Source organism: Rhinolophus ferrumequinum, chromosome 14 (assembly GCF_004115265.2).
Source record: "Rhinolophus ferrumequinum isolate MPI-CBG mRhiFer1 chromosome 14, mRhiFer1_v1.p, whole genome shotgun sequence".
Classification (NCBI taxonomy): domain Eukaryota; kingdom Metazoa; phylum Chordata; class Mammalia; order Chiroptera; family Rhinolophidae; genus Rhinolophus; species Rhinolophus ferrumequinum.
In genome coordinates this window covers 14421020-14433539 of record NC_046297.1, presented here as the reverse complement: position 1 = coordinate 14433539, position 12520 = coordinate 14421020, and the positions used below count along the sequence as shown (strand labels likewise).

At 36.8% G+C, this 12520-nt stretch overlaps 1 protein-coding gene across 3 annotated transcripts in view; it reads right to left on the bottom strand.

The window, feature by feature from the left end:
* The window catches only part of PDE7A (phosphodiesterase 7A), an 84428-nt gene that overhangs the window by 5389 nt on the left and 66519 nt on the right, over positions 1-12520 (bottom strand). For 2 of the 3 annotated variants that reach the window (XM_033126383.1, XM_033126384.1), the window contains exons 6-12: positions 10887-10982; positions 8720-8820; positions 4048-4179; positions 3740-3831; positions 1414-1558; positions 738-834; positions 12-92 (exon numbers count right to left, since the gene is read on the bottom strand). In XM_033126383.1, the coding sequence (XP_032982274.1) occupies positions 12-92; positions 738-834; positions 1414-1558; positions 3740-3831; positions 4048-4179; positions 8720-8820; positions 10887-10982 (744 nt within the window). The remainder of the gene's footprint in view (positions 1-11; positions 93-737; positions 835-1413; positions 1559-3739; positions 3832-4047; positions 4180-8719; positions 8821-10886; positions 10983-12520) is intronic. The other variant, XM_033126385.1, reaches the window with a different exon arrangement.

Below are 12520 nucleotides of genomic sequence, written 5' to 3'. Positions count from 1 at the left end.
TGTATAGTTACCAATCTGGATGTTGGCAATCGATTCGCTGTGACGATCACAGAGTGGGCTCACACCTAAATGATACTTCTTTTCTATATCTCCTAGAAGTTATAAAAACAAAATTATTAATGTAGCACACACCTATTGGTTAAATATGTAAGTAAAGTCTTTATCTTACCTGTAAATCCCTTAGGAACAACGTAACACCCTTAATTCTAAGAGGACAGCTTCTAAATGAGTTCTTTAACTTACTCAAACATGGAAAAGGTTGCCAAGCTAAAACCCTGTTCTAAATGGAGTAGGTGGAAAGCTTTTACTAGGTGTTACCCCAAGACTGTAACTCTGTCAGGATTTTAATTTAAAACTTAGATTTCTAAAAGGAACGTGCGTGAAATGACGATCTCTGGTTTCTGCTTTAAACCATGAAAATGTCTTGCACGTTCAGACGGCCATGACCTCCGCACAGAACAAGGAAGGAGCAAGGTCAAGGAAATCTTTCTGTTCAGGACAATTTCCAACCTGACCTATGACTACTCACAAGTGCACACGGACACACCTGATGGTTTCAAAAGAGAACTGCTAAGTTTCAACACAGATGCTCAATTCATACATTACTGCTTATGTGTGCATCTACTGTAAATTGTCACTGAAAATATCAAACTCCTGTAAATGTCCGAGTTATTTTATTTATATGATGCTAAGAAATGAACTGGATCGATTAAGTATCACTCAATACTGGAACTTGCCTTGATGGAAGAATTCCTCGGTTACTTTCTCACTCCACTGCTTGCTTAATTCCCAGGTCCGACATGGGTTACAAATATCAGCACATTTCAAAGCCATCTAGCAAACAAAACATTAAAATTGTTTTAAGAAAGAAAGTAAAATTTCAATTGTACTCTTAAAGTGGTAATATACTTTTAAAGTGGTAAAAAGAACACTTAAAACAATATTGCAACAGAAAATTCATTGTTTTTATATGAATTTTATAAAGCTATTAGGTCTACCAATCATTTTTGCAGGAATGCTAAAAGGCTGCTAACCTAATTGTACAGGCTTGATAATACCAAAGAGCCACGCACGGGACTGAATTAACCATACTCGTAAGCCATAAATAAATCATGCAATTCTTTCATTTTTTAATGTGAGAACTTATTAAAATAAAATGCTATTAGTTGATTGGGACCCAAATCTTGCAAAAGCTGTTTTTGTTAGAAATCTCCAGTATGAGAAATACAAAAGCGATGGTGTTTTCCTAGGGAGCAAGTTCTCCTTCTGGAAAGTATTTTACGAATGGAAGGAAACTGCATAGCTTTCTGTCAAGATTTAACCACTCTGGAAACTACACTGGAATGTTTCATTTTTATTCTACTAGACAAAAGCTTTGCCCTAGAAATACAATCTTTCCAAGTTCCATTTTACCTGTAAAACCAAATGCCTATGTCTGGCATCTTTTAGGCATAAGTCTCCTCTATCCAAATGGGACCTAAACAACGACAGATACTCATTTTGGCGACTGATGTCTGTGGCTAGTATCAAAGCACCTATCTGAGTCTCCATTTGTTGCCTGGAATTAGAAAAATAAAAGAGAAAACACAAGACTTTCACTTAAACAGTTACTTCTTGATTTTTTTCCCTTAAACTTAATACTCAGAAAGCTTTACAGAGCCGTAATATATTCTAATTGCCATTCAACTTTTAACCTATGACAAAAAATGATTTTTGAAGAATACATTAAAAAACTACTAAAATAATCAAAACTAAAAGACAGTATGTAGGAAAATACCAATATGCAAACATTCCCAAAAGAGTGCTTTTATTTTGTCAGCGAAGGTGGAATTATTTGCCTTAAAAAAAAAAATCTATGTAGGATTGGTATGTTGTTTGAGAAAATTTTTTGCTAGGATGTGCTGAGGGTAAACAACTTTGGTTTGTTTTTTGGTGCCTGAGATCTGAAAGGCAGAAGGAAGGTTCCCATAGAGGAAGAAGAGCACATTCAACAACTGACTCCTGCAGACATTTTGACTAAGAGGCCTGATTAAATCCTGATGAATTTCACCAAATGGTCTAATAAAATTTAGATTCAACTATATGTATAGTTGAATATTGTAAAAGTTGTACAATATGTAGTTGAATAGCTGTATATGTATATTCCGGAATCAATCAGTTATCTATAAGACTATCCAAATTTTCTGGAAGGGAAAAGGAAACATGTTAATGTAAATAACAAATACATGAAATTTTAAAAACCGTCTCAAGTCAATAACAATAAAAATAAACGTTTAGAAAAATTCCTGCCTTTTGTTTCATTAGGCCGTAGCAAACATTATCAGTGTATAATGATCAGAAAGAGCTGTCACTAGAGTAAAACACTTATAATACTGAATATTAACTGAAACCCTAAATAAAATATAAAGGAACGCTACTGTTTTTATTCGTATTAAATCTGAGAATTCAATGGGGTTAATCAAATGCAAAACATGGTGAAAAGGGAATAACAAAGCAAACATTTTAATCTATCTTAATCAAGAAAAACAATTTATATATGCAAACAGTGTACAGTTTAAGCAATTTTTATATTTGTACTACAGCAAGAAACAATTTTACTTACCAGAAGTATTGTCATAACTCCAAATGGTATCCATGAATAAAGATTTAAAAAAATAAAAAATAAAGTCCAGCTCTTTTCTTATGGTCATTACATAAAACACTTCATTTTTTTTTATAGTTATTTTAAATCATGGAAGGGAAAAAGGAAAGAACAATGACAGTAACTTAAAAGTTAATACCCAAACATTTTTATGCCTCACCTTTTTTTAGAATTAGATGGTTTATATCCACTTACATGGTTTTCTTAAGTACATCTTTCTCTCAGTGAGGCATTCATTTTTAAAAGCTTTTGTTTATGGACCAATGACATAGGAATTTGTTAACGACCACCACAATATTGGGTTCAGTTACATTAATGCTTTTTATTAGGCTTTCAAATGGCCTGCTTAACATTAAATAATCTATTCTAAAAAAAAAATTAGTGTTTTCTGTTCTTTCCATCATTATTTTATCCAGAAGTGACTCCAGGACTATCCTGTTGAGGATATAAAGAGCATTCTTTTTACTTATCAGTTTTGAAAACTGCCTGAAACAGATTTTAACGAGTCTATTTATTACATAAAATGTTTACTTCCTATCTAATTTATACTCAGAACTTAAGGTTTTATTCAAATTAGCATAAATGGAAATATGTAAAACTACTGTGTTTCCCCGAAAATAAGACCTAGCAGGATAATGAGCTCTAATGCGTCTTTTGGAGCAAAAATTAATATAAGACCTGGTCTTATATTATAGTGAAATAAGACCGGTTCTTATATTAATTTTTGCCTCAAAAGACGCATTAGAGCTGATTGTCCGGCTAAGTCTTATTTTCGGGGAAACACGGTATTGATATAAATAAGCAATAAACTGTGACTGAGCCATGGTGTATTTGGAGTGAATTTTATAGTACTCAAATGTATGGAATGATCCTTCATAATAATTCACTACAAAATACTACTAAGTACACTGTAGAATAAGTTCAAATTCCAAAAATTTTGATATAAATTTGTAAAATAAAATAATTTACCCATAAATTTAAGAAAAGTTGAAAACTGTGGAACATCTGAATAATGTAATTTTTAAAACTTTTAAAATTGTTTTGCCAACTTAATTTTCATAGTTCATAGGAAATAAAATTTGTCTTAATCCAACCTACCTGCTTTCTAATGGCATATGTGAGAATAAACCGGATTCTCTCAATAATCCCACTGCAGATCTCCAGTGGTGATTTTCCAGTACTGAGGTATTCTACAAGAAAGGGCATATCTGAGTTATTTAATGGTAAGCCTCTTTCTGAACATAAAGAATTGTTTGGGGTGGGAAAAAAAGAATTTAGAAGTAATATCAACCTGGTTAAATCCTAACCTTCAACGAGCACTTGTTTACCACTTTCACTTTCTTAAAAGCATATAACATTTTCTAGAATACAAGAATATTAAATTTTGATGATAAAATTACACTAACCTTGTATAAAGTTGCCAAGTAATGGTTAGTTTTAATAAGGAAAGGTTGATTAACACCTGGATGGTCCAGATCATGAGTGGCAGCTGCAATTAAGCTCAGCAAGACGTCCCAAGGAGTTACAGAACTGGCAAGCTAGAATTGACAAGAGGATAACTAATTACAGACATAGCTGAAATCGACTCTGCACCATTACAACCGTTTGGAACAGGCCCACATCGTAGCGTCAACATCTCTTCCCGCTCTGTGTTGCCCAGACTGTTCAGTAAGGCCCCTGAGGGCCTGCCCGGTGCGGGTCTCACAACACTGGGGAAGCAGCCACTGTCCTTGCCCACACAGAGTCCACGGGCCCCACCTTACACTGCTTCCTCTGAAACGAGCTTAACTCAAATGGCAGGTCAAGTACAAACCGTCTTTTTGGGAAAGAACGGCTTTAAAACAACACACACAGGTGTGCGGATTTTTATTACTGTAGCCACTACCAAACAGAGAAGACCTATAAGGTTTTAAAAAAAAAATCATTATGGTAAGTCCACTTATCACGAGAGCTACCCTCTTAACAGATTTTTAAGTGTACCATATAGAAGACTTATGACTGAGGGTGTTTACTTATCAACAAAATGGTTCCTGGATTTCAATTAAGAATCTAAAGTGCAAAGTTAACTCTGAGATCCTAATTTAAGGAAGCCACTAAGTAAGTAGTCATGGAGCAGAAGTTTATGTCAAGTCTGTAATAAAATCCGCTCCCAGCAGATACATTCAGAACAGCGTAAATAATCTAACCAGGTCAGAAAAAGCATCTTTTAAATATTACTCTCAATAATCATTATCTGATAAAGTAATCAAAATAAAGAAGTTTATTAACTGACGGTTTTAATGACAGAAACAATCACCTTGAGTACATCACCTGCTTTTCACATATCACCTCTCTTTTCATGTTCTGGCCAAGTCTGCTCATCTTCTAAGGCCCAAACCCACTGAACACCCTCCCCCGTCCTCTGCCTCCAGGTTCTTCCCCAGCAGATGACTGGTTTGTGTTCCTACAGCACTTCACACGTCCTGCCATAAATACTCGTCCATAAATACTCGGCACAGCACACTTTTATTTAGCTTTACATTAGGGCAGCACTCTCTAAACTTGTATGATCCGCGCCCTAGCAGTAAAAACTTTTCACATACACCAGCAATGCAGGTATATTTATAGATTATGCTACTCAACTAACATATATTGCACATGATAAAACAAAGATGAAAACTGAAGAATTCTTGAATATGAGCATTTTTAAAAAACACATTTTGATTCAAAATCTAGTATTTTCTTGCTATGCCAGAATGTATCTTTTTCCACACCCTGTGTCAAGTTCATCTCAGGCTGGAAAAAAAAAAAAAATCACTAAGGGTTTGAATTCCCTCGAAATGATAAACTGTTTGAAGGCAGATAATGCGTATTATTTATTTTTGTATTACCTATAACTCGTATATGGAGAAGCTCAATGAACAGGGAGAAGGTGGTGAAGAAAATAACTCCTCTTTAGGATATGCAAAAGCAGTTTTAAAAAGACAGCTTTTTAAAAGCACTGCTTACTAATCAAGAGGAACAGAAGGCATACAAAATGCAGCGTCCTGCTCATAAAGTAACCTGCTCGTTCCCCAATATATAAATGTGTGGGGATGGCTGTGGATATCTTATGGGTTTTATTAAGCAAATTATAAAAGTGTTATACTCGTATTTTTATGATAACTTAAACAGAGAGGAAGTGGCAGAAGAATGTACCATCGTGGGACAATCCAATAACCCAGAATTACTTATTTAAAAAAAATTAATGTATGATTATACATGACATCAAACAATTTTAAGTAGGTTAAAGAGCGAACCATTAAAAATAGAAACATGAGAAGAAACAACTGAATATTTAAAAGTTCTGTGAAGGGAAAGTAAGTTCTAAGTTTGAAAACAAATCATGACTGCAAAAAAAAATTTCTGAATAATAATGCAACACTTCTGCTTGTAAAGTAGTACCTTTCATCAGAAAACTATAAAAGCTTTATAACAAAGGCAAGGACGTCAATGATATTAACACAAAAATTTTAAGTGAGTTAAAGGGAAATGTTATTTCCATTCCTGTGATAATATCTGGTAATACCTGACAGTAAACAAAAGTTGTATGAAGAAGCAACTGCAAACCACTTAATGTCTATGAAAGTCAGATTTCACATGTGTCATGTGTATCATCAGTGTTCTTTTTCAATCAGATAGAAATCTACTGAGTTTTCCTGTGTTCAATGAAAAACTTCAGTTTTCACTGTTGCTACTAGGCTCAACTGGAACAAAATTATCATCTAAGTAAGTTCAGCTTTGAGGACATATAAATAAATACTACAGTCAGAGCTGATGCGTGTAGAGAGAAGGAACTTTCCCCTAAATTTCCAATAATTTCTTGGGCTTTGAATATTTCTTTGTCACTTACAGAAGAAGCTAGGAATTAGCTCTTACATATAAATCATAAGATAAAAAATGGAAGTAGATTTCTCACTGAACGTGACATTTAACCCTTTTTCTTTGCGATTCCCTCTGCACCTGGATTTCCCTATGGAGGACTCCTTCTCTGACATTCACTCAGTTTACAGGGTTGCGGCCACTCTGCCTCAGGCTGCAATCCCTACCATTCACTCCAGCACATTCCTCTAGTTCTCTAGTTTGGTTTCCTCACAGCAGTAATCACTACAGTAAATGTCAAAGTTCTATTTATATCTGTTTGTTTAATGATCACCTCCCCGGCTGGAAGGTGAGTTTCCTAAAGGCTGGGACCTTTCCTGTCCTGTTTACCACCAGATTCCCAGCACTGGGAAAATGTACTGAGTGACTGAACACTCGAAAACGTGGTGCCATGTGAAGACCCAGGAAGTAAAGATACAACCTTAAAGCTTTATTTAGAATTCACTTTTAAGACTTTGAGTGACTTTATTTTTAAATGTAAACTATAATAACGGAGAAGAGAGTTGTTGCATCTTAGGGCTTAGTGATTCTATCCGTGTCCTTCATTGAAGCTTTGACTAAGAGTTCACTGAATATATGAATGATGAAAAGGGTTTAAAATAAGTATTATCAGAGCCGCATAGGCAAACAAGTATTCAGAATAAGAGTTACTGGTACCAGACCTACATAGGCCAAAACTGTTTAAAATTAGTACTGCCAGAGCTGCATGGGTAAGACAGCGTTTGTATCCATTTTCCTCCCCAGCTGTCCCCACTGTTACATTCTCTGCTCCTCTGACCCCACCCAGTGCTCCTGGTGGAGTGTGGCCAGTGGGGGATGCGAGGGGACAAGCCGTCACAGACGTGGACTAGGTTAACCTCCTCTGCGGCCCACAGAACATGGCACTTACCTCCACCACTCCTCCGTTTACCTGGCTGTATGGTGATTATTTATCAACTTCTCCCAGGCGTGGCCCAGAGCTTTTTGTTTTAAGTTTAATTAAAAAATTGAAGCCCTTGGGAGCGTACATTTGTACACATCAAATGTATGCATTTTATTATTGTATATGTGATATCACAACAAAGTTGAGTTTTAAAAAAGTTATGTATGTAAACTTTAAAAATTGGGGTATTATCACATATTCCACAATCTCTTGAAATATGAGAAGACTGGCAGCCACGTGGCTATACTCTCAAGCTGGCATCACCTAGCACAAAGTCGTTTAGTCAGCCTGCTTTCCCTCCTGACACTAAGCTGGAACTAAGATCCCCATGGCAAGGAGTCTAGAAGCAGGGCTAAGAGAAGGCAGATGTCATTTGAGAACCTCCAGGGGAGGAAACGTCCATGGGCAAACATGACTTTCATTAACGTCTACAGCTGATGATTCCCAAATCTGTATCTCCACCTCTGATCCCTCTCCTGTACTTGACTCTTTTATTCAAGTCTCTATTAGACAGATATCCATTTGGGTATCATACAAACACATTTAACTTCACATATTCAAAACGGAAGTCATCTTCTCTACCAGCCCTACCCCCGAAACTTGCTCCTTTTGCTGCATTCTTTCTCTCACAAGACTTCCACCTTCCCCTCAACTGCCCACGGCTGTCTTCGTCAGCTACTCTCCCTACCTCATTCCCCCATGTGCTTTGGACAGCACGTCCTTGTCATTCTAACTCCCAGGAGACCTTACAAACCATCACCTGTCTCCTTCCCCATGGCTGCTTGCCTCGCTTAGGCCACCATGCTCTTTCAAGGAGCACTGAAAATAGCCCCTGACAGGTACTCATGTTTCTCGTCTTGTCTGACTTGTTTTTACACCACAGCCTGGGTAGTTTTCTAAAGTCTCTTGCTTCCCTTCCATGGCTCCCTATTCATTCACCGAGCGGGACTGGTGCTATTCCCACCCTCGTGGAGCTCAGCTTAAATGCCAAACGTCCTGAGACAGCATCCGAGGTTTCGTGTGATCAGCCCTCACTTGACTTCTCCAGCTGCTCTCTCAACAATCACCCAATTCCACAGTTGCTGCGCTTTCAAAGGTAGCCACATTTGGAAACTCAATCCAGCTCCATCTCATTCTTGTGAAGTTCAGGAAACTTCTGATTTGGAGTCACAGCACTAACTGAAGAAAATGTATTAGAAAGTAAAGCAAAGGGGCTTTCTGAGGATTTCCACCTACTGTGAATGTCCACACCTTACCTTAGGTTCTTTTAAGTAACAGTGCATGGCCTGAGTAACATCTGCAGCATGGACTGCGTTGTGGTAAGGGTTCTGACTGTGGTAATCTTCTTGAATCATAACTGCATCAAAGAAAAAAAGACCCCAAATTTAATTGTCAATGGGAGGCTTGTCCAAGTACAAAAACTGTGAAAATTATAAGTTCTCCACTTATGCTTTTTCAAGTGGCTATCAGCTAACTGTTCAGATTCAGAGATGATAAACACCTCATAACTCACGTGTATACCACTAATGAGAAGGTCTTCATTTCAAAATTATAAATAAATGTGTTTTCTCTTTCTCTTTTTAAATGTGAATCTATCATTTTAAAAAACTCTCTTTTTAAAAAAACTGTCTTAAGTAGTTTTTATTAAACAGATAAAAAGAGTCTCTTGGTTTAATAAAAATAGTACAATTCATTCAACAAATACAGAGGGTGCCAAAAAAAATGTATACTCATTTTAAGAAAGGAAAAAACGGTATTAAAATTATGCTGATGGTAATCACTCTGAGCACCTCTTATAATTGCAGAAGTCAAACGTGACTTGTATTCATCTTCTGTTGTCGGTATATATTGATATTACAATTTTAATACAGTTTTTTCCTTTCTTAAAGTGTGTACACATTATTTTGGCACTCTATATATTAACTGTGCCGGGTACTGTTCTGAGTAATACTAGAAATTCATCAATGAACAAAAATCTAAAATAGTATAAATATTGTGGTACAGAAAATGATCCTATGGTTACATCATCAGTGAGGTAAGTCTTGGATCTGGAATTCATTTCTCAATAGTACGGATGGATCTTGTTGATCCTGCCTTCTTTGCTCAGTGTCTGTTATATGATCATGTAAAAGTAGAAAAAGAGGTAGGGTTGTCCCGGCTGTCGTCAAACCTGCCCTCTGGTCCCAGAAGCATAACAGGAAAATCTAGTGATTTCCAAGTAAAGCGAGCCAACCCCAAGGTGGTGAACTATGACCCACTGGTGAGAGGGAAACAGCATCAGAATTCTGTCTTTACTTTGATCCTGTCATTTAAAATAACCTTTTTAAATACTCTTGTTAATATCTATTTTTGTATATGTTTTATAATTTATGTATTAGTACAGTATTACGGGCAATTTATAAATAAATGAGCATTAAAAGTTTCTCAAAAGTGCTAGGGAATACATTTATTTTAATTTGGTACTTAAGAGGAAAGAAAATATTTTCTTCCTTAAAAAAAAAACAAAAAGAATCCTCATGCTACTAAATATGTTTTTCTAACATATTTCTTTATTCAGTGAAAAACAACTTTTTTTCTAGCAGAGCAGTCTTAAGTAAATATCATCCTGCACATTTAAACATATTCAAAATAATCTTTGAAGTTTATTATCAAAATAGGAGACCTGAGTGCAATGTACCTAATCTTTTAAAGTTTTGCCTTCAAAAATTTAGAAAAGGACAGAGACTGTGCCATCTTCATCAGAAAGCTGTGGCCAATGGGAGAGAGACTGACTGCAAACTGTCTCAGTTTTCCCCCAGCCCCACCGCCCATGGCTTTCAGCCTTCTCAGCTTCTCTGCCGAGAGGTACAGTTCATTTCCATCTGACCTGCTCTGGCCACCAGGACGTGGCGGAATGAGGCCGGCCAGCGCTGAGACGGGGGCTCCAGGAGTCTGCGCAAGCCAGCACTCTCTGGGAAACTGGCCACCGCTCTTTGAACAAGCTCGGCTTATTGTAAAAGAAATATTTCTCTCTTTGTTTTTAATGTGAATCTATTATGGTGCCAAACTCCCCCGTCTCCTTTTCATTTAACAGAAGACCATGTAGAGTTTGTTCAGCCAGGTCAGGCCCTGTATTCCAGCTGAAGCCCCAGCCAAGGCCTGCAAAGCCACCATGCAGCTCACCTGTTAGCACCTGCAGCGCATAAATGAGCTCAGCCACACTAGAAGCAGCATTCGACAGCCCCACAGACTGAGAAGCTAAATTAATACGGGTCATTTTAAGCCACTAAATTTGGGGTGGTTTATTTTAGAGTAATAGTTAACTGATTATATATATATACACACGCACACACACACACATATATATATACACACACACATAATATATATATTTTAAGTTCTTGTATAAATCTCATTACTATCAAATGGGTCAGAATCACTTACCTAAAAATCTACGAAGTTTCATCATATCTAAATGGAAGTACTCAATTAGTCCATGAAGACTAAATAAATGAAAGGTTAAACTTACTAGACTATTACCTGAAAAAAAAAAAAAAGGCGGTATTAGTAGCTAACATTAATTGCATTATTTTTCCAAATATGGGTTTCGAATATACAACATGTAGAATACTAATTCTTACTTTTTGTCTAAAATTTACATCTTCTTATTTTACCAGTTATGAACTTCAAATATCACATCTTTTTTCCCATTCTAAGAAAAAAATTTTTTTGTTGTTTCATTTTCCACAACCAAATAAGATAAACATTTTCAAATAGACTGACTTTTTTTAAAAGACACCAAAATAGTTAGAATCAGTGGAAACTGAAAATTGTCCCACAATGACTTTAAGGCATCCCAAAGCAATTAAAACATGGCTGCCCCTAACCTCTTCTGGAACAGCCCCTCTACCACCCTGTGTTAGCTGAACAGGGAAGTCCCAGAGCAAACTGCCTTGGCTGCAACCTCGTTAGGTGGACGTTGTATTTATTCTGAAACACACAGGGACAGCAGGAGGAATCACCTCAAGAACCAAACTCTGAACTCAACCACTTGCCTATCCCATACTTGCAGCAGAAAATCTGAAAGTTGCTGGAAGAGGGGAGGAGAAGAAAAATCTTAAAACTAGGCAGAATTCTAGCACTATAAATTCACAGTCAACACTACTCAGTAATCTTATGTTTTTCTAGTGACATGGCTCTTTCATATTCCAAGATACTTCTTTTCAAACCTTCTCTACTCTCTTCAAACTTTCAACATACTCACAGTCCATTCAACCCTCATTCTCAACCACCTCATATGTCACAAAAAAATACAAGACCTCAAATTTCCCCTTTTTTTCTGTACTGGATATGATTTTCTTTAATTCAAATTTACTGGGGTGACAATGGTTAGTAAAATTACATAGGATTCAAATGTTCAATTCTGTAATCCATCATCTATACATCACATTATGTGTTCACCACCCAGAGTCAGTTCTCCTTCCATCACCATATATTTGATCCCGTTTATCCTCTTCTAATATCCCTCCTCCCCCCTTTACCCTCTGGTAACCAACAACCAATGTGTCCTTCGACAGATGATTGGATGAAGAAGATGTGACTATATACACAATGGAATACTACTCTGCCATAAGAAAAGATGAAATAGTGCCATTTGCGACAACATGGATGGATCTTGAGATTATTATGCTAAGCGAAATAAGTCAGACAGAAAGTCGAGAACCATTCGACTTCACTGATATGTGGGATATAAAACTGAAAGCAACAAAGGAACAAGACAAAAAAAGAAACACACTCACAGACACAACAGACAAATTTCCCTTTCTTTCCAAAGCCAACCCCTCTACTCCTCCACAGCTCCCCCCACCCTAGTCCCACTAAATCCAAACATCCCTCCCTCCCTCTGCTGTCCCGGTCTCAGAATCAGCTCTCAGATGCTTGCGATTCTCTTACCCTTAAAACTACAAAGAATCTCCAGCTCTCTTGGCCCCCTCCGATTGTCACCCTCTCTATTCCCCTACACAGCCAAGTTTTCTAAAGGAGCTGCTACATGCCATAGGGATCATTTTCACCCTCAC